This window comes from Strix uralensis, chromosome 13, assembly GCF_047716275.1.
Source record: "Strix uralensis isolate ZFMK-TIS-50842 chromosome 13, bStrUra1, whole genome shotgun sequence".
NCBI lineage: Eukaryota > Metazoa > Chordata > Aves > Strigiformes > Strigidae > Strix > Strix uralensis.
This window is the reverse complement of record NC_133984.1, coordinates 12,964,376-12,987,663: the sequence shown is the minus strand read 5'-3', so window position 1 is coordinate 12,987,663 and position 23,288 is coordinate 12,964,376. Positions and strand designations below refer to the sequence as shown.

The window sequence follows — 23,288 nt, the reverse complement described above, 5'->3', positions numbered from 1 at the left end:
TCCGCTTGGGAGGCTGAGTGTGTGCCATGCTGACGTGCTGCTCTAGCGCCCAGGTCAGAAATAGATTTGGACAGGGCTGGACTTGGATGTCTTTGCACCCTTTTGGGTAAACAGTTATTAAATGTCATGACCCCAAGGCTCTGCAGGGCAAGGTGGATGAAGAGCTGAACAACCTGTGATGATGCTCACCTAAGCTCATGGTTAAACTCTCCACTGGTGACCAAAGCCTGACAGTGTCTGCATCTCATGTCCCTCCTGACCCAGCCTGCAGGGTCTTCTCTCCATACCTTATTTCTTTCTTTCTTTTAAGTCAATAGTCTGTCCTCAGCAAACCTGAAGGTGAACACAGATATGGTCATGATGGAAAATTTCCACCACATTCACTGCTTCCTGTGTCAAAAGAAGATCCACTGCCTGGAGGGCAAGAAGAGAGAAGCCAAGCAAAGGTATAGTGAGCACATGGAGAAATACGTCATCAAGTACCTGGGCCAGCCACTGGAGAAGCTCAATGTGAGTACAGGATAAACTGACCCTCGCCTGGGTCTCAAAGGGCAACTGCACTTCCCAAAATTATGAATTAACTGGTGTTCAAATCAGCCCTTCCCAAATCCAGTCTGGGATTATATTAGTTTGTTGTCACATCCCCAATGCTCCCACACCTTCTCTGACCACTTACTGGTGGGTTTCACTATGCAGCACAGCCCCAGCAGAACAGGGCTCAGATGCTGGTACCAGCTCTGCAACTCAGCCTCTGTGCAGCAGCATGAGGACCTGTTCAGACCTCTGCTCCAGGTTGTGTGCCTGCGTCTGACAGATGCTAGTTTCTTTTTGCACGGCTGCCTAGGCTAAGTCATCTAACACAGTTTCACGCTTCCCAAGCGGCTGCTTTGTTAACTGAGCTAAGAGCATCTGGCTTTGCAAATTCAAACAGACATCCCCCTTCCTTCCAGAGACAATGGCTGCTCCTGAGACCCCTCCTTGCTCTGCTCCTTCTCTCTTCTCACTGGCCTAAAATGTCTCACAGACTGAGATCAGCTTGAATTATTTATAGGGCCTGTTACTTTCAATTTGTTTCCAGTCTTTGCTGTCAAACATCTTGTAGGCTTGACTGGAAGATCAGCTCGGTGTCTCATGCTACCTGCAGCCCTGCTATGTTAATGACTTCAAACCCTTCCTCTGTGAGGAAAAGTATAATTTCATTGCTCACAAGCAAAGTGATATCATTCTGCTCAGGGGTTTCTGGAGTACTGACGTGGCCTTCCCTAGAACACCACATAGCTCTTCAGGTTTGAGCACAATTCACTAACATCAAGAGAAGTTGCAAAGGGGCCTAAGTAATGTAGGAGACCATTTCTGGTTTTGAAAACAGTTTATACATTTAGGAACCTCTTTCCCTCTGAAAATCCTTAGGATTTAGGGTATTTCTTCACAGCAAAACTGCAGTGGAAATACCCAAGACAGCAAACAGATTATTGGGCTATATGAACAGGAATGTAGACAGAAGGTTTAAGGAAGTGATTAGTCTCTTTTTTCAGCCTTCATTAGACCAGATGTGGAATACCATGTCCAGCTGTGGCAGAGATAGAAATGTAAGTCACATACACATGTGACAAGAGGTGTTGTTAAACTTGATCAAGGCCAGTGGAGGGCCACCAACATGGTGAGGAGAAGCTGAAGGAGCTGGGCTCTGTCAGCCTGGAAAAGAAACAGTTTCAGGGGTACTTAGTAGCCACCTCCCCTAGAAGATTACTGAGGTGCATAGCAGGATGATGAGAGACAACAGTCAGAAAATGTAAAAAAGAAGGTTCCAGCTGGATAGAAGGCAAGAATGACTATAAGCATAATAAAGCATTGAAACAGTCTGTCCAGAGAGGTTGCGCCATCTCTATCCTTGAAGGTTTTCAAGATCTACCTTGAGAAATGCCTCAAGTACCCTTGTTTGAATTCAGTATTGAACTTGCTTTGAGCAGGAGGATGAACTAAAGACCTCCTGAGGTCCCTTCCAGCTTGACAGATTCTGAAAAGCTCATGCAGAAAAAAGTATTTGTTGGCACTGAGCTTTTTGTGGAGCTACACTGCTCTTGGTACTTTTCTGAAAGCTAGCTGAGGTCTGTATCCCTTGGGGTTGGCATAGCCCTGGGCTCTCAAGCAACCTGTGCTAGGGCTGGGACATGTGCTCCTTTTAAAACCCCTCCCTACAGAACTGCCTTTCCTGGAAGAACTGAGAAAACCTGAGTTTTGTTTTACACTTCTGCAGATTCTGGGGTCCCCCAACTCCATCTCTGGCTTCAAACCGTCTGTAGTGACCAAAGCTATATGAAGCACCAAGGAACATGAGTGATTTTTCCAGCAGTTCCATTGCTCCATGGTACTGCAACCCTTAGAGATGCTGCTTGTCAAGCAGGGAGGGAAGAGAACTTGTGGAATTCCCTGTGCCCTGCTTTCCTGGAGCAATCTCCAATACTTAATTTCCACTTACTTAGACATAGGAAGGGAACTGAGGAAAGTGGCCAGGTTTCAGCTCTGACACAGGAGTCTGCCTTAGGGCAGTTCATCAGTGAATGTCTTCTTGTCTTTCCAGCACTTTTTCGAAGGGGTGAAAGCCCGTGTGGCTCAAGGGGTGAAAGAAGAAGAGGTCAGCTTTCAGCTAGCCTACAGCAAGCAGGAGCTGAGGAAGGTCATTGAAAAATACCCTGGCAAGGAAGTAAAAAGAGCCCTTGAGACCCTCTACAGGAAAATCCACAAGTATCTCTCCCCGGAGGAAAATCTTTTGCCGGTAATTGGCGTGTGATCTGGGTGTAATGCTGTGATGTTTTGTGGGATTCAGGACTGCAAAGCATGTATGTCACAGGCTGACGAAGGGAGCTGACGGTCTGTTTTTCCCTAGGTGGTGTGGCATGCTATGGAGCAGGAGTTCATACGTCAGTACCAAGAGTTTGAGGATCTCATCCAACGCTGTTATGCAGGCTCAGGGATTGCCATGGACTTCACCATGGAGGACTTGCTGAGCTACTTCAACTCCATCACTCTGTCCAACATGTAGAGGCAATCCCCTTTGGATGTCTTTTGGGAGCAGCTCAGGAATCCTTGTCTGCAGCTACACCTTTAAGGAGCTAAACTCAAAACCCTTCCCAAGTTGAAGTTTGATATATGGGGATCCCATCCTGAACTTAATGCCAAAGTGCCTCTGACTTGTCGGTCTTAGGCTAGATGTCCCTTGGGGAAGTGGAGTTCTCAGACCCAAACCACATCTTCCCTGCTCCAAGAAACCATTATGCAGCTAGTAAAAAACCCCATCCCAAACCTCAAATTTTTGCCACAGTGAGTGCGGTGCTATATGTTTTTAGCAGACCACTTCCCAGTGCAGCTGAACAGTGAACAGCATCTTCTCTTCAGGAACTCTCTCCTTTTTATCTACTCTCAGATTGCACAGTGAACCTGTGCTAAAACAATAGGGTTACAACACACCAAGACACCCAGATGTGTGCAATGTTACTATACCCAGGTATCAGAACATGCACCATTACTCATTGCTTCAGTAGACACAGATGAAATTTCAGAGTTATTAATATAAAAAATTCTGTTGCTTTTAGTTAAGAAATAATTTACTTGCATGTAGACTGGAGTGGAGCAAATGCTACAGTTCTAGAGATCCACACTGGTCTTTCAGGGAGATGCCTGTTCTTATCCCATTTTCTTATGAAACATCCTATAGCAACATCTCAACTCGCTAATCTATTTTTGTTGTTGAAAATACGGCCTTTGTATCTTGTGATGATAATCATGGGGCTAACCTGATGTCCATTATAACCTTCTCTCTAAAAACCTGAAGATTCTGAACTCTTTGGTTCAGTACAAAATAACAAGCAGGTCCATAGTGATGACACAGGGTCAAGGACCAGGACATCAGTCTGTAAGCTGAAATCCAGACCAGCAGGGTCATTAGCCAGGCAGGGGCACACCTGGGGCTAGGCTGGAGATCAGCACCCCTACACCAAAACTCAGACATGGAATGAAGGCCCTGAGAAGAGCTTAAATATGCTCCAGGGCCCATGGATGTGGGTGGAAGCCCCCAGGTGAGTCTGGTCAGGGCTATTAAGGTCAATTAGTGCCCTCAAAACCCTATCAGGTGACAATGTCAATGTTACTAGTACTTGTGGGAACAACTTTGGGAGTTTTAGTAAAGAAAATATATTAGATTTTTCCCAAGAAAATGAGGTTTGGGAAGTCCACCTTCTGCTTGTCCCTCTGTCTGCCAGACTCACTGTGTAGCTGGTGAACCTCTTGATCTGGAGTGGACAGGACAGCAAAAATCACAAAAGAGTCAGCTCTGGCATGTCTTGTGAAAATCAGGGGCTGACAGAGGGAAGAGGTGTTGACAGTCTCCTTCAAGCGAAGCTGCAGTGTGAGCTGAGCTGCTTTCTGTCCTGCTTGCCCTGCTCTGGGCCAGCTGGAACAAGGCTGCTGCAGAGCCCCTAGGAGTGGGCTGTCACTGGTGTTTCAAAAATAAATATGGTCTGTTTTCCATAATTACTCTCAGGGCAGATTTATGAGCATCCTTCCCCATTCAGAGCATTGACATCCTCTTTTTTTCTGTTGTTTTGTGTTGAGACCAGTGGCATTCCCCTCACTGGAGGACTGTTAAGGGACATCATTGTACTGGGGAGGAATGAGCTCTGGCCATGGGATTTCTACCTCAGCTCTGCCTTCTCCAGTGTGAATAAACCCACAGTGACCTTCAAGACAAGGAAGGCATGAAGGTGGTGTTGCATGTTCCAGGATTAGCTTGTCTAACCTACTCACCCTCACCATTGTTAGTTGACAGTAGATTATAACCCATGAAGTAGCTTTGGGGTAAATTTTGTCGGCCAACTTGGACAATTAGTGGAGAAAAATCCAAAAAGGCTGTACAAAAAGGATACAGGCACTTCAACTGCTCCCTCCCACAGCAACCCACAGATGTCCTTTTCCCTTGACCCGAGGCAAAAAAACATTTTAAGCTATTTCCATGTATCAGAAATTCAGGTTTTATTTGACATGTTGCTGCACAGAGTGAAGTGTGGGCAGCTTGGGTGAAGAAGGTCTAGGCAGAACAATTTTAACACAGAATGTCCTGTGCCTTGAACCACTTGCCCGGCAGCTTTTCTGCAGCCTGAACTGCTCAATCCTTTGGAACCAACTTCACAGAGAGCATCAGACCGTTCAAAACTCCATGTTATTTTTGACAGATTTGGGTAGAGGAAGAAAATCTCTAACTCTGGCTCAGACCACAGAGAACCCCTTTGGACATGTCTGTTTGCAGGAAGGCGTGTCCAAAAAGGCACACAAAGCTGTGCACATCACCTTTTCTATTGTTCCTTGCTACATATTGGCTGTTAGCATGCCACCTACAGCTCATACATCTTTTACTAGTGGGAGCTTGCAGTGCTCCCAGGGACAGCAAGTGCCTCGCAGGGCAATAAGACCTCAGCATGTTGCATGGCAGAAAATAATCTTGGTGGAAAAGAGGTGAACAAGCACGTTGCTTGCTGCCAGGGAGGTAGGGAGCCCACTGCAGCTGCTTGCCACAGCTGCTCTTCTCCAGGGATATCCTTGCTTCTTCTTAACAGTAAGTCACCACAGCCTGAGCACCAAGATCAACTGTGCTTTAATACAGCACATTAACACATCTTTCTGTTGCAAGGGGAAAGATATGTTGCTAAAATATCCAGACTCTTTCCAGGATTTTTCAAGCAACTCTATGCAGTTGGACTTTCAGATCCTTTGGGTCAAGGTACACCTCTGCAGGGAGCAGTGTTCAGAGCTCCTGTTTCTAATCTCGTTTCCCCCGCCATTCTGCTGTGACGTTGCTGCTTGCACAGCTCGGCTCCAGGCAGCAGGAAGAGGACTGTCATAAGGGGACCATCTGGCACTGGCTTGCCCAACTGTTCGTCCTCTCTCGCAGGTACTCAGCCTATTTTTGCAGTTCGATTTCCTTGCAGCTGTTTGCTCACGTGGGAGGGGAGGGTTGTATTGGGAAAGTTTGCTGGGCAGGAGGTGGGAGCTACAGGCTGTGACATGAGGGCCCTGCAACCTCGGAACACCAAGAAAGACTTCCTGGGTGGAAAGGACTTTGTAGAGGGATTGAGCCCAGGTTGCTCAGAGGTGAGGTTGTTAAACACCACACGCCATCTGCAGCAAAGAGGAGCAGTGACTTTCCTCTGCCTCTGTTAACAGCTTCCCTCCATAACTGGTGCAATCACTGGGCACAGTCTGGGCCATGCTGCAGTCCCAGCATGGGCTTGGGGACAACGAGGTCCTGCTCCAAGCAAGCTCCTCTGACTGCAGTGAGCAGATTCTGCGGTGAAACTGTGCCTGGTTTTATGCTGACCTTTCTCCTGTGTCAGCAGGGCTTTGAGATCTCTCCTTGCCACTCTGCTGCAGAAGGGTAATGCCAGATGATATGAACCCAACCTAAAAGAAAACACCAAGAACCACTGCAAACCCAGGCTACTGAGTCCCCCATACCCTCACGCTGCATCTCTTTGAACCTCTGGCATCAACCTCACCCACTGCCTGCTGATGACATCTATCACTCTGAAGGCAAATGACAAGGCAAAAAGGGGTTGGTGTTGTGGGCTGTTTTCCTGTTTGTGTTTTGTTTTGTTTTGTTTTTTTTTTTCTGAGAGGCAACAGGAGTGTTGAGCTTCCCTTGAACAGGAGTGTCAGTGGAGAAACTATTGAGGGTATCAGGAAAGTGAATTTTCATTTGTATCAGGATTTGGGGCTTTTTAAGAGCAAGAAGTAAATGCATCAAAGTAGAGAGCTGTTACTGATTTGAAGGAAACTTGACTCCATTTGTCATTGAGGGGCTTGTCACAGCCCTCCTAGTTTCCACAGCCAGGTTTTCTGAAGGTAAAATCAACCAAACCCAAAATGAAATGAAAACTTCACAGCCTCCCAGAAATATAATTCAGACCACCAGGGTCAAATCCATTTCCTTTTAACAGCTTGGTGCAAAAGTCCTCCCAGGCTCTGGGAACAGCAGGAAGATCTGCTGCCACTGAGTTAAGCAGCCTGAGCCTGTTTATATATATGCTAAGGATCAGGGGTTCAGGGATCATCAGAGGGTCATCAGAGCAGGATTGTCAGGGATCCTGCTCTGGTGCAGATGGGGCTGAAGTGAAGCAAAGATGTGACAAGTAGGTCACTGAAACATTTTCATCACTCTTAATTTTCCTAAAACTGATTCTTTCCTGCCAAGCCATCATGTCACAGTCCCAGAGCCCTCAGCCGTTCACCCCCTGGGCTCAGTCCCACAGTGCAGTCATGTTGGTGGCAAGTTCTCATCCTCTTGACGCTGGTCAGGGCCACAGACCCTATCTTATGGTCCATGTCTTACATCTACATTATATAGGCACCAGAAGGGATTCTGTGCCCTTCCTGTAAGATAATGACACAGCCCCTTTCCATGGGGACACCAAGCAGTCCTGGTGCCCTCTTCTCCAAGGAATATTCTTCCCCCAGAGACATTTCCTACTGCACTGCCAGCAACCAGCTTGTCTCCACTCTCTGTCTTTGCTCCACCTGGATGAGTGTCCACACCTGGGCATGAATGAGGTTGGGAGGACACTAAAGGGGGTTGGAGGGAAGGATCACACACATGGTGCACACAGGTTTTTGTGCACTGGGGGCTCACCATCTTGGTGACATCAGCCCTCAGCGAGGTCACACAACTGGTCCTCCAGATCTGGCCCCAGCCAGGGGCTCTGGCATGCTCAGGTCCCACCATAGCAAAGCAGGGGTCTGAGGCCCTTCCAGGGAGGAGAATTTATTGCTTCTGTACTTGTGCCACCTGCAGGCCAAGAGAAATCGGTTTGATCACCACTCAGCTCTGTTCACAGCTACCTACATCCCTGAGTAGCTGTGTGTCTAACCTTCATGTTCTGTGGTTTTGCATGCTGGTTCCCAGGCCTGAAATGATGTCCTGGAAGGAGGAATGTATGAGTCCACCCTCATGTTTCATCCAGCGCTTGGACCACCTTGTGTTGACTGTGAAGAGCATTGAGGACACTGTGGCCTTTTATTCCAAAGTCCTGGGCATGGAGGTGGTGACTTTCAAGGTAACATGGGGCACAGGCTCAGCTCAGGTCTAGCAGGCCTGGAGCTGGAGTTCTGGGCCAGTGGCTGGTCCTTGTGGATCTCTGATAAGGTCTCTGGGGAACCTCCTTGGGGTGGGGATAGTAGGACCAACACAAGCTGCAGACCATCAAGCTCTGAGTTTCAACAGAGTCAAGCTGAGTGAGAAGAAAGTCCAAACCATGCTGCAGAAGAAGTCAAAGTGATAAAAAAAAGAAATGTTATTTGAAAAACAATTTCTAGGACTGAAGGAGGAGAACCCTCAAGCCCACGCATCCTCTACAGATGTCTAACAGGCTCTTGTTTTGATATTTACATTAGCAAAGAGAGGAAAAGATAGCTAACACTTTCAGAACAGCCCCAACTCATGTCCTGCCCAACCTTCAAGCCACTTGACCTGTTTTGGCTGTACACATTGCACTTTTTAAACTTCCAAACTTATGTCCTTCTCTCCTCTCTCCTCAGGTCTCTTAAAAGCACTTGCATTCACATCCCAAGGCTACAGTGAGCCTCATTTTGTTCTTTAGGTGGGCAGAGATGGCAGGTCAGTGTCCTGCATATCCATGGGGACTCAGATGCCATATGAGCTTGCAGAAATCTCCTTGAGAGTCTGCAAAGAAAAGAGATGCCAAAAACCTTCTTCTTCACCCTCTTCCCATTGCCTCATCTTTGTTCCCACTGCAGTGTCAACCTGTGCATTATTTGTGCAGCTGCTGCACAGGCAGGATGGAGAATGCCCCAAACTGAAAACTTACATCACTATGGTTTGGATGTAGCTGAATGTGGCTGTAGGACTTTTTTGAGTCACTTCACATCTTGAGGGCTGTCATGGGAGCCTTGCAGTGGTCAGTTCTTGTCTTGGGTTGACATAGCAAGAGCCCAGAGTTAGCAGGACTACAGCCAGGTCCCCAGGACTTTTAGGACTACACAGGTGAGTGGATGCTGAAGGCTTCCAGCCCAGTAAGTCTCACTGCACTTTAATTCTTTTCTTTGGGGACAGGGAAATCGCAAAGCTTTACATTTTGGCAACCAGAAGTTTAACCTGCATGAGGCTGGGAAGGAGTTTGAACCCAAAGCTCAGTGCCCGGTCCCCGGCTCTGCAGATATCTGCCTTATCACACAGGTGCCCCTGGACCAGCTGCTGGATCATCTGAAGGTGAGGAAGGCATAGAGTGTCCACAGGGCAGTGTGACCCCTAGAGGCATGAAGCCAGAGCCTCCCAAGTGACACTTTCAGGGTCTGTGTCTTGAGGAATGTCAGAATTGTTTCATCCAACAGTTCATGTTTTCAAGGCTGGGGGGGGGGGAGAATTCACAATGCCCTGATAGGACTACCTTAAGCATTAAACCCCTACTCTTATGTCTCCTCCCAGACCTGTGGGGTGATTATTGAAGAAGGTCCTGTGGCCAGAACTGGTGCCATGGGTCCAATAACATCCATCTACTTCCGAGACCCTGATGAGAACCTGATCGAGGTTTCCAGGTACTGCACAGATGCTACTGCAGTCAATGGATGGCAGTCCTAAACAGAACAACCCATACTCTGCCTGTGTCCCAGCAGGAGACAGGATGCAGAAGCCAGCTTTTGATGGCCAGTTTACAGGTTCAAGCTTTTATTTTGAAAACCTAGGACAAGTCTCAAACCCCAGCCATAAAAGTAGGTCTGCATGAATCTTGAGAGATTTCCCAAGGCAGCCTGTTCAGCTCTCACCCCTGGGTGTGAATCCTACTTTTATAAATCACCATCAATGGAGACTTCATGAACTTCTTGGGAAATCTGTCCTGCTGCTGCTGTACTACTCTTGTTGGGACATTTTTCTTAATGTCTGACACCCCTTTTGCTGCAGTTGAAGCCCCTCATTTCTACACTGTCCTCCATGAACACAAAAGAACCTCATCATAGTCACTTTTACACAGCTGAAGATTTCTGTCTCCCTCTCCATCTGCCTGCTTGGCTTAGGCTGGCTGGCACTGGTGGCTCTTACACCAAGTCAGTGATTTAAATCCAGTTGTGACTATTGAAATCCACTCCCTGTCTAGGAACTGAGAACTTGGCCTCAGTGTCTGACACACAAACTGTTCCTGAGACTGAAGCTCTGTGCCTCATACTCAGCTCTGCATAAATAGTTATGGGGTTCCTGTCACCTGGGATGGGAAAAAGCAGAGACGAGATGGCTGCATGGAGAGGAGAGTGTCTAAAGTCAGTGAGTTCACCTAGATTTATGCAGGGATGAAGGGGAAACAAGGTGTTAAAAAGACACTGGCATCAGGCAGAAAACAGCCTGGTTGCCCTGTTTTCCCAGTAAGGCAGCAACAGGACTTTGCCTGGCCCCTGCACCAGCTGCCTATGTCTGGCCTCCAGATCCTAGCTTCCAATGGAAGGATGCAACCTTGTTCTTCAGCTGGGAGGGGTTTGCTCCTCCTTTCCATCCCCATGCACGACACATTCCTGTGGACTGTTTCTCTCAGTCATTCATTTTTGGAACAGCAGCCTCCTTGCAAAACTTGACACCCTCTCATGGCAACATGTCCAGAGCCTGGGAGATCCTCTGGACCAGGGAGAGGAAGGCCAATACTCTTGCCTTCCTCTGTCCAGAACAGGCATCCAGAGTTTCTCCAGGAGTTCTGGCATAGAGCTGCCTGTATGGCACAGAGGGAGGCAGGACTCATCCCTGTGAGAAGGAAGGTGTGTCAGCAGAGCTGGGGTAGGACTCTAACACAGCAGAGTCCACTCAGACTCTGACTGATGGCCCTCAGTTACTTGTGGGACTGTCCTAAGTTTTTTTCCTTTAATTATTTAAAAGGCAATTCCTCAATTATTTAAAAAAAGTAAAACAATAAAGAACGACTTGAGGTTTTTCAAGGAGAGCAGTTCCCCAGCTGGCCACACTGCGGTAGCAATGTTATCATCACGGAAATAGCACTGGAAGGCAAAGAGGACTCTTCTGACCTTTACAGTCAAATCCTCTCTAAAATTGAAATAATCCCTGAATTGTACTAATTTTTTTCTGCTGTCATTTCGTGGGAAATCCAAAATTCTCCATGGTGTGAAAAAATGGAAAGCCCTAAAAAATTCAGTGCTTCAGAATATCAAAACCTTGTGCCGGGGGTGGCCGTAGGGGCAAAAGCTGCTTCCAGCTCGTGTTGAACCATTTGTGGGAACTAAAGACAAGAGCTGCCATGGCCGAAAGCCTTGTGAATGGAGCCCCGGGAGGGGACCCCCAGGGAGGGACCCCCGGGAGAGCGGAGCCCCGGCGGTCCGGAGCCCGGCGGCTGCTCTCCAGGGTGCTGAGGGCCCGCCGAGCCCTGTTAATTGGCTAGGAGCTCAATTAATTGCTGGCGTGGGATTGTAGCTATTGATTAATTACTAACACGGATCCTGCCTGGCTCTGCACAGCAAGTGTCCTTTCATTCACTGAACTTGCTACCATAAATATGTTTGTGGATAAATGTTTCCTTTCCTTAATTTTAAGTCATTTATCTTGGAACAGCAGTAGAAAGAAGGACAACGGCTCTTTTCTTATTCAGCCTGAGAGGAGAAGTTAGGGACTTCAGTGGCACCACATTAATCGCTGAATACACTCACTGTCACACAAGTTGCTCTATAATTTTCACAGGCTATTTATTTCCTTGGCTCCTTTAAGGCCTTGCTTCCCCTGCCAGGGGTTTGGGCTTCCTAATTAGTTAAGGATATGAAACATTTGCTGTTTGAAACTGGAAATAACGAGTGAGACACTTTCCTGGATTGGGATACTGGAGGCATTTTCAGGGTCCTAGGCCTTTGGAGGAAATACCACGCATGAAAAAAATCTCAGGTATGCCTTTAGCTCCTAGATGCTCTGGAAAAGCTACTTACTGCTTTAACTAATAAGGGGCCCAGTTAAAGGAAAATTGGACCCTTCCTGTGCCTTCTCTTCCTAATTTTACACATCATCTGCTGAAAGGTATCAGAATTGCATCTGCTGGGACAGCTAACACATGAATGAGGTTTAGAAGGGTTTCTGGATCTCAGGGACAAAATGTAGCCTGGAACCCAATTGAAAAGCTCTCTTTTTTTGCTCCAGCACCAAGAGGTAAAAGGTGCTAGTTCCTGCCTCTCCTGCTCAGCTTCACTGCTACATGGCATCACTGCAGCATGGTGCATAAGGCATGGAAATGAGAACATTGAAACAAATGTTGGGACACTGAAACCACTGATAATCCCCTGAGATGCATTGTTCCCTCCACTGAAGCCCATCTCGGTTCTGTCACACATATTGATTCCCTTGACAAATGTTGAGCTAAATGCTGACTTGGAAGGCACTGGCTCTGTGGGTTTCCAGTTCACTGGGCTGTGAAACATGGAATGATGTTTTTGGTGGTCTCAAATGTAACTCGAACCAAGGAAAACTAGAAGCTTGCCATGGAAATTTAGCAAGTATTTGAAATCTGTTGCTTAATGGAGAAACACTGGGTAACTTCTCTTTGTTGAGAAATTGTGTTTAACTACAGTCAAGCTTTTCTGGCTAATAGCTATTGTTCTCACCAGGAAAAACAGCCTGAAGGGCTCAATGTAAATATACGACTCTGGAGAAACCACTGGCCACAGGCCAGACTTCTAGCTGGCCCTGTCCTAGCTTCTGCTGGGTTCCCATCTATTGGAAAAGCCTCTGTATTGCATATGTTCTGATTAAAACTGAAAACCTGATGGTCTACTTAATGTAGCATTAAATCTTTATGCAGAAAATGAATTTACTTCAGTTCTTTATTCAGAAAGATTCAATGTGAATATGCCAGACAGTATGAGAGAGTGGATTAACAGGTGGGCAAACATTTTTGCTGTGGCTGGGAAGTTCTCTGCATAGACCTCTACCAGCAAGCTGAAAAGGAACCGGCCCACATTCCTTCTTGCCTGTCTAGTCCCATCTCAGTCTCCCTTGTAGAAGGCAACCCTCACTTCTGCAACAGATGCTCTACCTATAGCAGGATCATATTGGAAACGTTTGGATCAGCAATCACAGTATTGGTTTAATGTACAGAGGAATATTGCATAGTCATCCATCTCGCTGTTCAGAAAGGATGCAGGGTAAGAAAGCCTTTCAGTGAATGGCTACTCAGGGGCAAAAGTACTGATTTCACCCCAGCTGGAAAGATGAGTTAAGAACTGAGTCTCAGTAAGCTTTCCCTCCTTTCAGGGAAGACAAACAGGAATTTCCCAATGTGAGTCACAGCATGCACGTGCCCAAGTCACCACCCAGAGGCGCTCATCTCTGCACGGACTATAGAGACCATCTCCGGTGAGCCAGCTCTGAATAGATGCCTGGGCCACCTGCACAAAACCAGGAGGGATGATGTGGCACAGCCCTAGGACTGGCAGGGATCACCTTACAGGAGGCATAGGATGTAGGTGTAGGACTGATGCAGAGTTCCTCACCTACTGATTACCTTTCATTCAGAAAATACATACAGGTTTTAAGGGTCTTTGAACCATCCCATGTACATAGAGAAGTGACAAACACTTCCCCAGTGCTGGAGAAATGGGAGGCTTTTGCTGGAAAAGAAAAAAAAATCCCTCTCTGCCTGAGAGTTTTGCAAGGCAGGGCTGTTTACAGTAACTGATAGATTTTTCATCTGGCCAGCATGACTAACTAACCATGATCTGAAAAGTGCCCAGAAGAGCACTAAGAAAAGCACACATTTTGCAGCTGAACCTCATCTTCTTCCCAGATTCATCAGTTAGGCATTCTGCACAACTTTGAATGCACCTTTCAAAAATATCTAGACACAGTTCCTTCTGGGAAACTGGCTTCCATACGATACCCCAGGATTCTCACAGATTTCCATGGGATTTGTTTTGTATTTGTGGTGGTCTTTCAGTTACTCAAACAGCATCAACCATGAGTTGAAATTTAATCTGTGTACTAGTTACTGACACAGACACACCTCCTGCCTCATGGGCACCTTTGGTATTAAACTGTCTACTTTGACTTCAACGGGTGGGAACTTTCCTGTCATTGGAAATCAATAGTAAAGCACCAATGAAGAAAGGAATCAGAGTTGCACTGGGACAAGTCCCGTATCAAAAACCCACTTGCTGTTCCCTCACAGGCTGCAGGCCAGCTGGGAACTATCTGACAGATTCTCCAGGTTGTCCACCATAGTGATGATGGTTTCTATTTTTTCTTCTGAAAGCACATGAGAGGCATTGGATCGAAACTTCTTCAGGAGCGATTCTTTGCTCAGAGGCTTACGCCAGTGCCCATAGAAAGTGTCACATTTGCCTGTCAGGACATCCCCGCTGTGCAGGAGCAGTTCCACCTCTCCGTACATCTTGTCAAAGTTGGCCACATTATCTTCAGGATGCTCCACCACCACTTTGTCCAGCAGCTCCCTCAGTTCCTGCCGGTGGATGCTGCTCTCTGTGAAGGAGCTGAGGCCCACTTCACCATCCAACAGGGCAGTACAGGCATTGAATTGGAAGGAGTGTCTAGCCTCGTGTTCAGAGCTGGGGAAAGGCCGATTGATGTACTTTGACACTGGGATCTTCAACACAATGGTGCGGATCAAAGAGGGAGAGAATGACCCTGCATAGTGGATGAAGAGGTTCCGGACAGACAAGGCAGCATCCACCACCCAGTGCATCCCTAGATGGGCTGGGAATCGCTTGAAAGCAATATCCTGCTTCTCCAAGAGGAACTCATGATGGTCACTTGGTGTGGACAGTGGTTTGGGTTGATAGACATTGTAGAAAACACTGAATCCAGAGCAACCAGGAATATCATCCAGAATTAAGGGGTTCGCTTCCATCCCTCGGGCGGCCAGCAGTGCTGCTTCGAAGCCCAGACGGGTGGCATTTCCGATATGCAATGGCTTGGCTTGGGTGGCAGCATTTGCCATGGGTGCCCCTGCAAGCGATGCAGCAATGCCCAAAGCGTGTGTGCACTGGGCTGTGCTGAGAGAGAGCAGTTTTGCAGTGGCTGCAGCACTGCCCATGGTACCGACCACCGAGGGAGGGTGAAACCTAAAGGGGAAATTGCAGATATGAGCATCCCTGCCTGCTTGGCACAGGGAGCACCCAAGCACCTCACCTACCAGACCTGCCTTTGGGCCTGGAAATGAACTGCCAGGCCAACCAGTGGAAATTCCTCCTGGGTCTGGTGCAGGTGGGATTCACCTAACTCAAAATTCAGCCATCTAAAAACTAAGTGTCTACTTGAAACTACATTGGACACAATAGAGTGAGCTCAGCATCTCCAGAAAGCAATTTTTAATTTTCCCTGCATAGGTGGCATGGCTTGTGTCCATACAGCCAAACTTTCTCCCCCCAGACAAATAAAATGGCTTCATCCAACATGCCCAAGGGTAACAGTTCCTTATTGATTCCATCCCTTGGACCACACCATGGCACTGCCTGGTGAATGGCAGTTGACACAGGCAGAAACTGTGCCAGGGACTGTGCCCACAATTAAGCTGTCTGCATGGCTGTGTGCCACTGCCTGTTCTGTGCTCTTACTCTGGTTAGTTTAGATGATGACACTGCAGACTCAGTGGTAGTCCTCCTGATGGTTGTTTTTGAGGCAAGATCACTGGAGGTCACCAAATGAATATGTGGTGCCTCATCAGCTCTGGCAGAACTGGAATTTGGCTCTCAGTAGGGCTTTACCCTGTTCCTGAGTTCAGCTGGACTTAAACTAACATTTTGGAACCCTGAGTAGGCCTATTAACAGACTCACCAGCCCTCGTCCTACTCGGTAAAGAAAAGGAGGTTTACCTTTTTGGAATGTTGTGAGCCTCAGTGGAGAAATGCATAAGCCTTCCTTGCACTTCCAGGCCCACATTAAACGCCAGCAGGAAATCCATGCCATTGGGTTTGGTGCTTGGAGGTAGCATCTGGGAAGCTGCCAGAAGAGCTGGCAGAATAGCCCCTGATGGGTGAGTAGCAGGGTGCCAAGTATCATCAAAGTCCATGGAGTGAGTCTGCCAGAGAAATGGAGGTAAGGACATGCTGGTGTGGAGGGCGGGAAGCTGAGGGAGGGAGCTAGGGGTCCTTGTTGATATTGCTGAGGCTACAACTGGTGGTCCCTATGATGGCTGTTTGATCCCTCTAAAAGCAGTGTGCAGGACTGCAGAGGAACCCATGACCTCTTTTCCCTCGTTACCCCTCCCAGTCACCAGTCTGCTTCCTGTAATACTAACTAGTGTCTTTGAAGGCACCATAAGCAGAGCTGCTCCTGGAAGAGCCTGCCTTACCGCAACTCCGTTGGTGAATGCAGCCAGCGTGGGGGAGAGCTTTATGCCTGGCTTGCCATAGACAGAGCTCACGGCAACTGGAGAGTACAGCTCCTGTGAAAGGGAGGGAAATTCCAGTGAGGACCTTGAGTGAAGCAGTGATTGTGGGATGCCAGAACACCCCTCTACTGCAAGGCAAAAGTCCTACGTCAGACATGGAATAAGGCCTTAGTTGTGGTGGTGGTGTCAGGCTGGGGACCACCTAACTACATGGTAATATGGGGCTGTTCCTACCTGGCAGTACTGCAGAGCGATATCAAACACATGCGTTGTGCTGCCCACAAGGCCAACCCCAATGCTGTCGAGGATCATTCTCTTGCTTCTGTGACGGACGATCTTGGACAAGTGCTCGGGTTGAACACCATGGATGAAGGAGGCAAAGCTGCTGGTCACGGTCTCCTCTGGAGCACTCCTGGCCACCACTGCAGCACCAAGAAAGAGGGAAGGGGATAAGGACACATGTGGGCCACGTGCTGACAGCTCACAGGTCTTCACTCCTTAGTGCCACTGAATTTATTGAAGGGCAAAGGCAGCTGGAGAGTGCAGGATCTGTCCAGCGTGTCCCTTGGGTCACATGGCTGCATACAGCCTTACAGACTTGGGAGGTGACATACAGCTTCCCTGTGCTGTCCCAGGCTGTAAGCCTCTCCCTGAGAATGTCATTTGGGCCCAGAGTCACCTCCTGGGGCTTCAGGCACCTGGTGGAGCCTAGGAGAGGAGTACCGTTGCTCTAGGCTCCCTCTATAGACAGTGGAGAGATGCTCCTGGAGAGGGAACTGGCATCTTCTTTGAGGGGAAAGTGCCATTTCTCCCTCATTGTCAGCACAAGGAGCCCAAGGCGAGCAGACTGGTGTAAATCCTGTCCCTTTCCATGGGTTTTCAAGGGTCGACAACACGTCCTGTCTCCTACTGCCTTCACATGCTGTGAAGACTGCTCTGGGCACCTCCTGGGGTGGCTTCAGGAAGGTTCAAGTGAAGCAGTTTCAGGACTCAGCCACATCCTCCTAACCTGGGTTTCAAGCAACCATCTTTTGGGGAGTCAATACAAATTATGTCCCTTTATCTGGAGAAAAGGCAGACCTGATGCCCTGCTACATTACCAGTGCTGCCGATCACATAAACTCAAAACTTCCTATAGCTTCCATTATGTTTTGGCAAGCAGGACTAGACCCAAAGCCTGAATTTATCCAGAAGTTTGGTCCTATAAGGCACTGAGGTGTCTTGCCTCACCCAGCAAAGCTCTTAAGCCCTATGCACTCAAAAGGATCCTAGTACTTAAAAAAAAAAAAAAGTCCTTTGTGTGTTCTTTCATAGTTGAGCTCAGCATATCAGAGGATTCAGCCTACGCTTCAAAAGGGGATTAAACCAGAAGATCTCCTGAGCTTTATGGAAAGCTTTTCCTGTCTCTGAAAACACCTTTGCTGATAGAAAAGAAGCAACACATAGAGCCTCCCAAGGCAAAATCTGTGCCTGTATTTATGACCTGTAAGGTAGAGCTGAGCAGACAGCACAAACTACTGGCACTTTTGGCTTCGGAAGTCACCATTTCCAAACCTTTGGAGGTGTTAAAATTCTGTAGAAAATACCCAATTTGGGACCACTGTACTTCTTAATTTCTGTGACAAATTGCTTTGTTTTGATGACTTTATAATTCATAGGATTACAATTATTATGACCCATTATAATTTATAATATAATTTTGAGAGTGCATGTGAGAGTGGGAAAACTCTAGATTTCAATATAGCTAACATTTGCATGATTGCAAGTCCATATATATATATATACACACGTATGTATGTATGTGGGGGGTACACACAGATGGCATTAATGTCCAAATGAAACTAATCACATGAAAAAGTCAAGATGAGTGAAACAAGAAAATAAAATACTTTGCTTCAACATCTTACAGGAAACCTCATCAAAATCAGCAGGTACATATGACACTTTATTTTTTAAAGAGAAAATATTGCAATTTAAAAAAATGACTATTCCCTAATTTCACTAGCTTGTATTCATTCTTAAATGTCATGTCTACTGACTCACAGTTTGCTTGCAAATGTATTTGGACTCACCTAGAGCCTAGGAGTCTAAAAACCACTTGGAAACACAGCTGAGAATGTCATCATTGGTGTGATTCACTGAAATAAAATTCATCCCTTGCAGTGGCTCTATGAAATATATTACTATAAGAATCTGTAACACTCAGCAGTTTGGAAACCCTCTGCTGACAAAAATCTGTGTCCTCTCTGTGTACTCTGAGAGCATCTTCACTATACCACAAACAAAAGCACCAACGCCCTCAAGGAGAAGGAAACAGTGAAGTTAAACTAGATTGGAAAGGCTGGAGGAAAATGTGTTCGAATCACACTGCACCCATAAAATTCTGATTGCTTCCTTCCCGTCATCAAATGCTCTTTGTCACTTCAGTAGGCAATGATATTTTTTAACCCTTCAGTTAAAAGCATTTAATGACTCCAGTGTTTTTGTCCTGGTATGGCAGCTGTGCTGCAGAACTTAATAAAAATAAAAGACCCTGTCCAAGACCAAATAGATCTGCATGGATTATTATAATAATTATTATTATTATTATTATTATTTCTCTTGTTCTCAAGTGTTCATTAAGTAACATTCATTGCATTTGTTGTATTAATAACACATTTTAAAATAATTTAATAGACAAACTTTTAATAGATCAAGTGGCTACACAGCAAAGTTCTGCTTAAATTGTCCAAAGCAGAGAATCTGTAGACATACAGCACTGGAGAAGTCAACGCACTGGCTGTGAGACACAGAGAGTGATCCGTGAATCACTTCAAGCAATGCTGATAGAAAGATCAGATGTAATAAAGAAGTAATGACAAACAGAGGAGTTAAGGATCTGAGCAATCCGATGACAGCTACAATTTAAATATCTTACATTTATGGTCAAAGAGTAAGAATTTGGAAAGTCTGGTTCCAAATCAGTTAAAGTTTCTATTTCAGTGCAGGACTAGCAATCAACATTTTTACCGCCTGTTACTTTTCTCCTTGTTCTTTAGCAACCGAGGGCAATAATCAGCACAAGACCGCCCCAAGTATGCCCTGTCTTACACGAATTTGAGCAGTTTATCTCAGTGTGCTTAGTCCAGCACTCTTTTTTTTTTTTTTTTTTAATAAAGTAATTACATGATTATTTTGGGATGCTCTTTAAAAAGGATAGGAAATGCTGTTCTGCAGAGAGATACAAACCATGAGCAGCAGTTTTGTGAACTTGCCGGGAGCTTGCCAAGAACTTCTGGGATTTCTACAGTAAAGACAGAGAGAGAGCATTTGTCACCTAAGCTGCTTGAACTTTTTCAGAGCCGTTTTACTGGTTGTGCCTCTAATATGACATTGTAAGGCACTCACAGATCAAACGAGTGGATAAAACTAACTACATATTTAAAGGAGAAAAAAAATATTTTCCAAAGCTCAGTCCAGCAGGGGTGCCAAGAATAGCCAGGGAAATAAAGCAGTACAGTAGAAGGGGCAGTACAGGCTTTTCAGACCTACCATGAAATCCGCTTACGGCTGTGAGCAGGACCGGCTGAGAGCAGACACAAGGAGAAAAACACAGCGCGTCCCAACAACAACAACCCCCCCGCCATGGCACCATACAAAACACGTTTGGGGCACATAAAAGGAATAATCATGGAAGGAACAGGTTAGTAACTATGAATAAACTGTCTGCAAAAACCATCTGATTTTGTTAGTATTGGGGCAGGTTCCCATTTAATATCACGACAGTTTTGACCAGTTGAGTAACTGCCTGGAAAACGACATTACCTCCTTAAAGTGAAAAAGGAAAGATCAGAGATTAATAGGTTTTGTAAACGAAATAGTAGTTACCTGTAAGGTTAAGTAGACCATGCTGGTGGCTGTTACCACTGCTTAATCCCCAGCTCTGCACTGCTCTATTCGAGGGATGGGAGAGGTGTCTGTCTGAAAGGTGCTTTGGTGTCAGGGTTTATATATGCTTCTGAAAGGCAATTTGCTTTTTGTTTTTTTGCAACTGAATTTCAAGTGTGATGACATCAGCCTCTGGGGACTGAGAGGGTGGGGGGAATAGATGAGGAGGGGTTTTTTTTCTCTGCTGAACAGAAGGGAAACCCCCCCTGGTTTCAGGAAATAAAAAAAGATTTAAGACAATAACTGACAAAGTTCAAGGAAATTCCTGTCTCCAAAATGCAACAGGTGCCAGTGTGTGAAGCAACTGGCCCCAGGCTCCTCCTACAGAGGAGGACTATAAAACTGGTACTTACCAGGAAATGAGAGGGACAAGAGCATCCTCCCATTGAGCAGAAGTGTCACCAAACCAGGTAATACAAGCTGCAGAGGGAGAAACATGGCATTGGTGGTTTTCTTTGATGTTTTTCTTGAATACAATCAGTGTTTTGTCATTTGGCTGAATCTTTTCATAGCTCTCCTTCTAAATATTCAGCTCTGTGATGTTGCCTGCCATGTGCTGCTGGTTCATTGAAATGTTTGTGCAGATGTGAACTCTGTGGCTTCCAGGAGACATTGGGACGTTTGCTCCCAAAGGAATGTCTGGACTTTGGGGGAATGCCATGGCTCTTTGCTTTGTCCAATAGTGAAACCTGGGGACATTTAACATGCTGCATATTATTTTGTACAGAATAACAGCCTGGTGTGATACACCTTGCATTTAAAACCAGCCTGAATTTTCTACTAAATAACTAGGCAGACCCTTGATCATTATGAATGTAGCAAAGCATCTCAGGCAACTTTGTGCTGTTTTTCACCAGAAAAGAGTCAGGGTTGTGATATTTATTCCAGCTGTGTAATGTTGCTGTGCACTGTTAATCTTGCTGCATGCTTATCCAAAAAGAATTACATTTCATTCTCTTAACATGTTTATCTTGAGAGACGCAGTATTTTGTCAGAGCTATATAAACATTTGTTATCATTAATAAGGTGGGATGGAAAACTAATCGCAAAATGTCACTGGGGAATAAGTGTCTGAAAATTTAATGTTTTGGTATTTATATATATGTCCCCTGGCATGCTAAGACTTGCTCCAGCCTCCTGGGGAGGCAAGGTCCATACACCATCATATTGCCATTAATATTAGTCAAGGTGAAGAAGCACGGGCAGCATATGCCAGTGCAAAGCACACAGTGATACCTGCAAAGTCCAGGTATAACAGCAAGATGGAAAGGAGGTGCAGAGGGGAATTACCTTTTCTAGAGTTGCTGAAGGGAAGTTATTGAGAGCAAGGTGGCAAGTAAAGGAAAAGTTGTTCAGAGGCTGCAGCTCAGCTGGCACACTGGCCACGTGGTCATGCTGAGGGGAGAAGAGCCAGGACCTCACAAGCCATTTCTGCAAACTCCAGGCTGAAGAATGTCAGGGGCAAGCAGGAAAAGGAAGGAAGAAGGAAGAGGTTGGGTGAGTGAGGGGATGGCTTTAGCTTTGCCCCCGCTGCAAAGGGATTTGTGCAAAGGAAGGATCACCCCAGGCTGCTCCATCTGTTGGGTAGAGCCATCTCTCTGAAAGACCTGGCAGCACCCCAGGTTTCCAGGTGCCTCCTCACTGTGGGGAGGTCTCCAGGGTTGTTTCCTGGACAGTGGCTGTGCTGGCTAGTACCCCATGTGTACAGAGAGCTGCTAAGCCCACATGGTAGAAAGGGACTTCCCGTTTGATCCTCTGCCTCTGCGCTGCCCTGCATTGCCTGCATAATCTCTACCCAAAGAGCTACTTTGCATCAGTCCCAGCTGAGGATGCCCAGCTTGCAGACTTCAGTGCAAAGGCAAGACTTGGTGGAAGATCCCTCCTTGCTGTGTTGCCTGGAGTGGGGAGCAGAAGTGTCACGTTATCAGTTTTCTGTAGTGCATGTGGAGAAACAGGTCCTTTCAAAGTGCCAGAGGCAGCAGCTGTACGAAACAGATAGTGACAGCAGCAGTGAGCAGTTTTATCCTAGGGACAAACAAGGCTTGGGCATACTTGGAACAGAAAACACTTCTGAGTGTTTCCATGCAGATCCTCGTTTCTCCAGGTCTTGGTGCAGCCCACAGCATCACTAGTGCTGCTACTCCTGACACAACAATGGGAAAGGATTAATTATCTGACACGTCCTTACGTTGCATGAAATAGAGGAGGGGAGGTAATGCACAAATGCTGAAATGGCGTTAGGACAGTAAGCACAAATCTGTGTTTGAAGTGTGTGGGGAGACACTGTGAGTAGGTGTGAGCAGAGCAGGTCTGCAGCTGTTTCCAGCCCTAAAACTTTCTCCTTCCACGAGAAGATCCTTCATCCTCCTCCTTTTCCATATCTTGGTCTAAATCCTCTCACATCCTTTCCCTTTACACCTCTGTAGCCTGATACAGCATATCCTGGTACTTCTTTTTCCCCTTCTCAGATGTCCTATGAGGGACTGCACTGCAAGCAGAGGGAACCAGCCCTATTAGTTGTGTCTCTACATCCTTCACAAAACCAAGCCGATTGTCTCAGGCTCTAAAACTGCTAGCACAGCTAGTTATGCAGGAACCGCCAACAAAGTGAGCCTTGGCAAATTGAAAACCACTTCTGTGAGCCAAGCAGTCACCTGGCCAGCTCATCTTCCTCCAGAAAACCCATCTCATCCTCCCCCAGAGATCGACTCAAAACAGGGGCTTGTTGCAGCATGCCTAGAAAGCCACTGTCTGAGCTATTTCAGACTGAAACATCTGGAGGAACTTAATATTGTGGCCTGCCTCCAAGTATAACCATTTAAACCAAACCGCTTATTCATATCTGAATGTCATTTATAAAAAAAAAAAAAAAAAAAAGACAATGTCATTGACTCCACAGGTAGCTTCTCAGCTCTTCCTAAGGCTGCCTCATTTCTTAGGGCCTCCTTCAAGTTGCTAGTTTATACAGATGCTTGA

The 23,288-nt window shown here is 46.5% G+C and overlaps 2 protein-coding genes across 4 annotated transcripts; one reads left to right on the top strand and one right to left on the bottom strand.

The window, feature by feature from the left end:
- Nucleotides 1-351: 351 nt before the first annotated feature.
- Nucleotides 352-12,719, top strand: GLOD5 (glyoxalase domain containing 5). 3 transcript variants are annotated; one of them, XR_012630728.1, is made up of 4 exons: nt 352-510; nt 2,582-2,776; nt 2,888-5,944; nt 6,390-6,508. XR_012630728.1 is itself a non-coding variant. In XM_074882765.1 (4 exons), exons 2-4 carry the CDS (start codon nt 7,959-7,961, stop codon nt 9,641-9,643), a joined length of 453 nt encoding a protein of 150 aa, XP_074738866.1. In that variant the 5' UTR covers nt 3,040-5,944; nt 7,952-7,958; the 3' UTR covers nt 9,644-12,719. The 3 variants fall into 3 exon arrangements, 2 of the variants coding, with proteins under 2 accessions (XP_074738866.1, XP_074738865.1); XM_074882765.1 differs by lacking the exons at nt 352-510; nt 2,582-2,776; nt 6,390-6,508 and adding exons at nt 7,952-8,102; nt 9,119-9,274; nt 9,491-12,719 and having other exon boundaries at nt 3,040-5,944; XM_074882764.1 differs by lacking the exons at nt 352-510; nt 2,582-2,776; nt 2,888-5,944; nt 6,390-6,508 and adding exons at nt 7,938-8,102; nt 9,119-9,274; nt 9,491-12,719.
- A 1,378-nt stretch (nt 12,720-14,097) lies between these two features.
- LOC141949362 (cis-aconitate decarboxylase-like) lies at nt 14,098-20,273 on the bottom strand. Its single transcript, XM_074882857.1, has 6 exons — nt 20,253-20,273; nt 19,614-19,668; nt 16,620-16,807; nt 16,347-16,439; nt 15,868-16,073; nt 14,098-15,117 (listed from the first exon to the last, which is right to left on the bottom strand). The coding sequence occupies exons 1-6, from the start codon at nt 20,271-20,273 to the stop codon at nt 14,199-14,201; spliced, it is 1,482 nt and encodes a 493-aa protein (XP_074738958.1). The 3' UTR covers nt 14,098-14,198.
- Between the last annotated feature and the right edge of the window lie 3,015 nt (nt 20,274-23,288).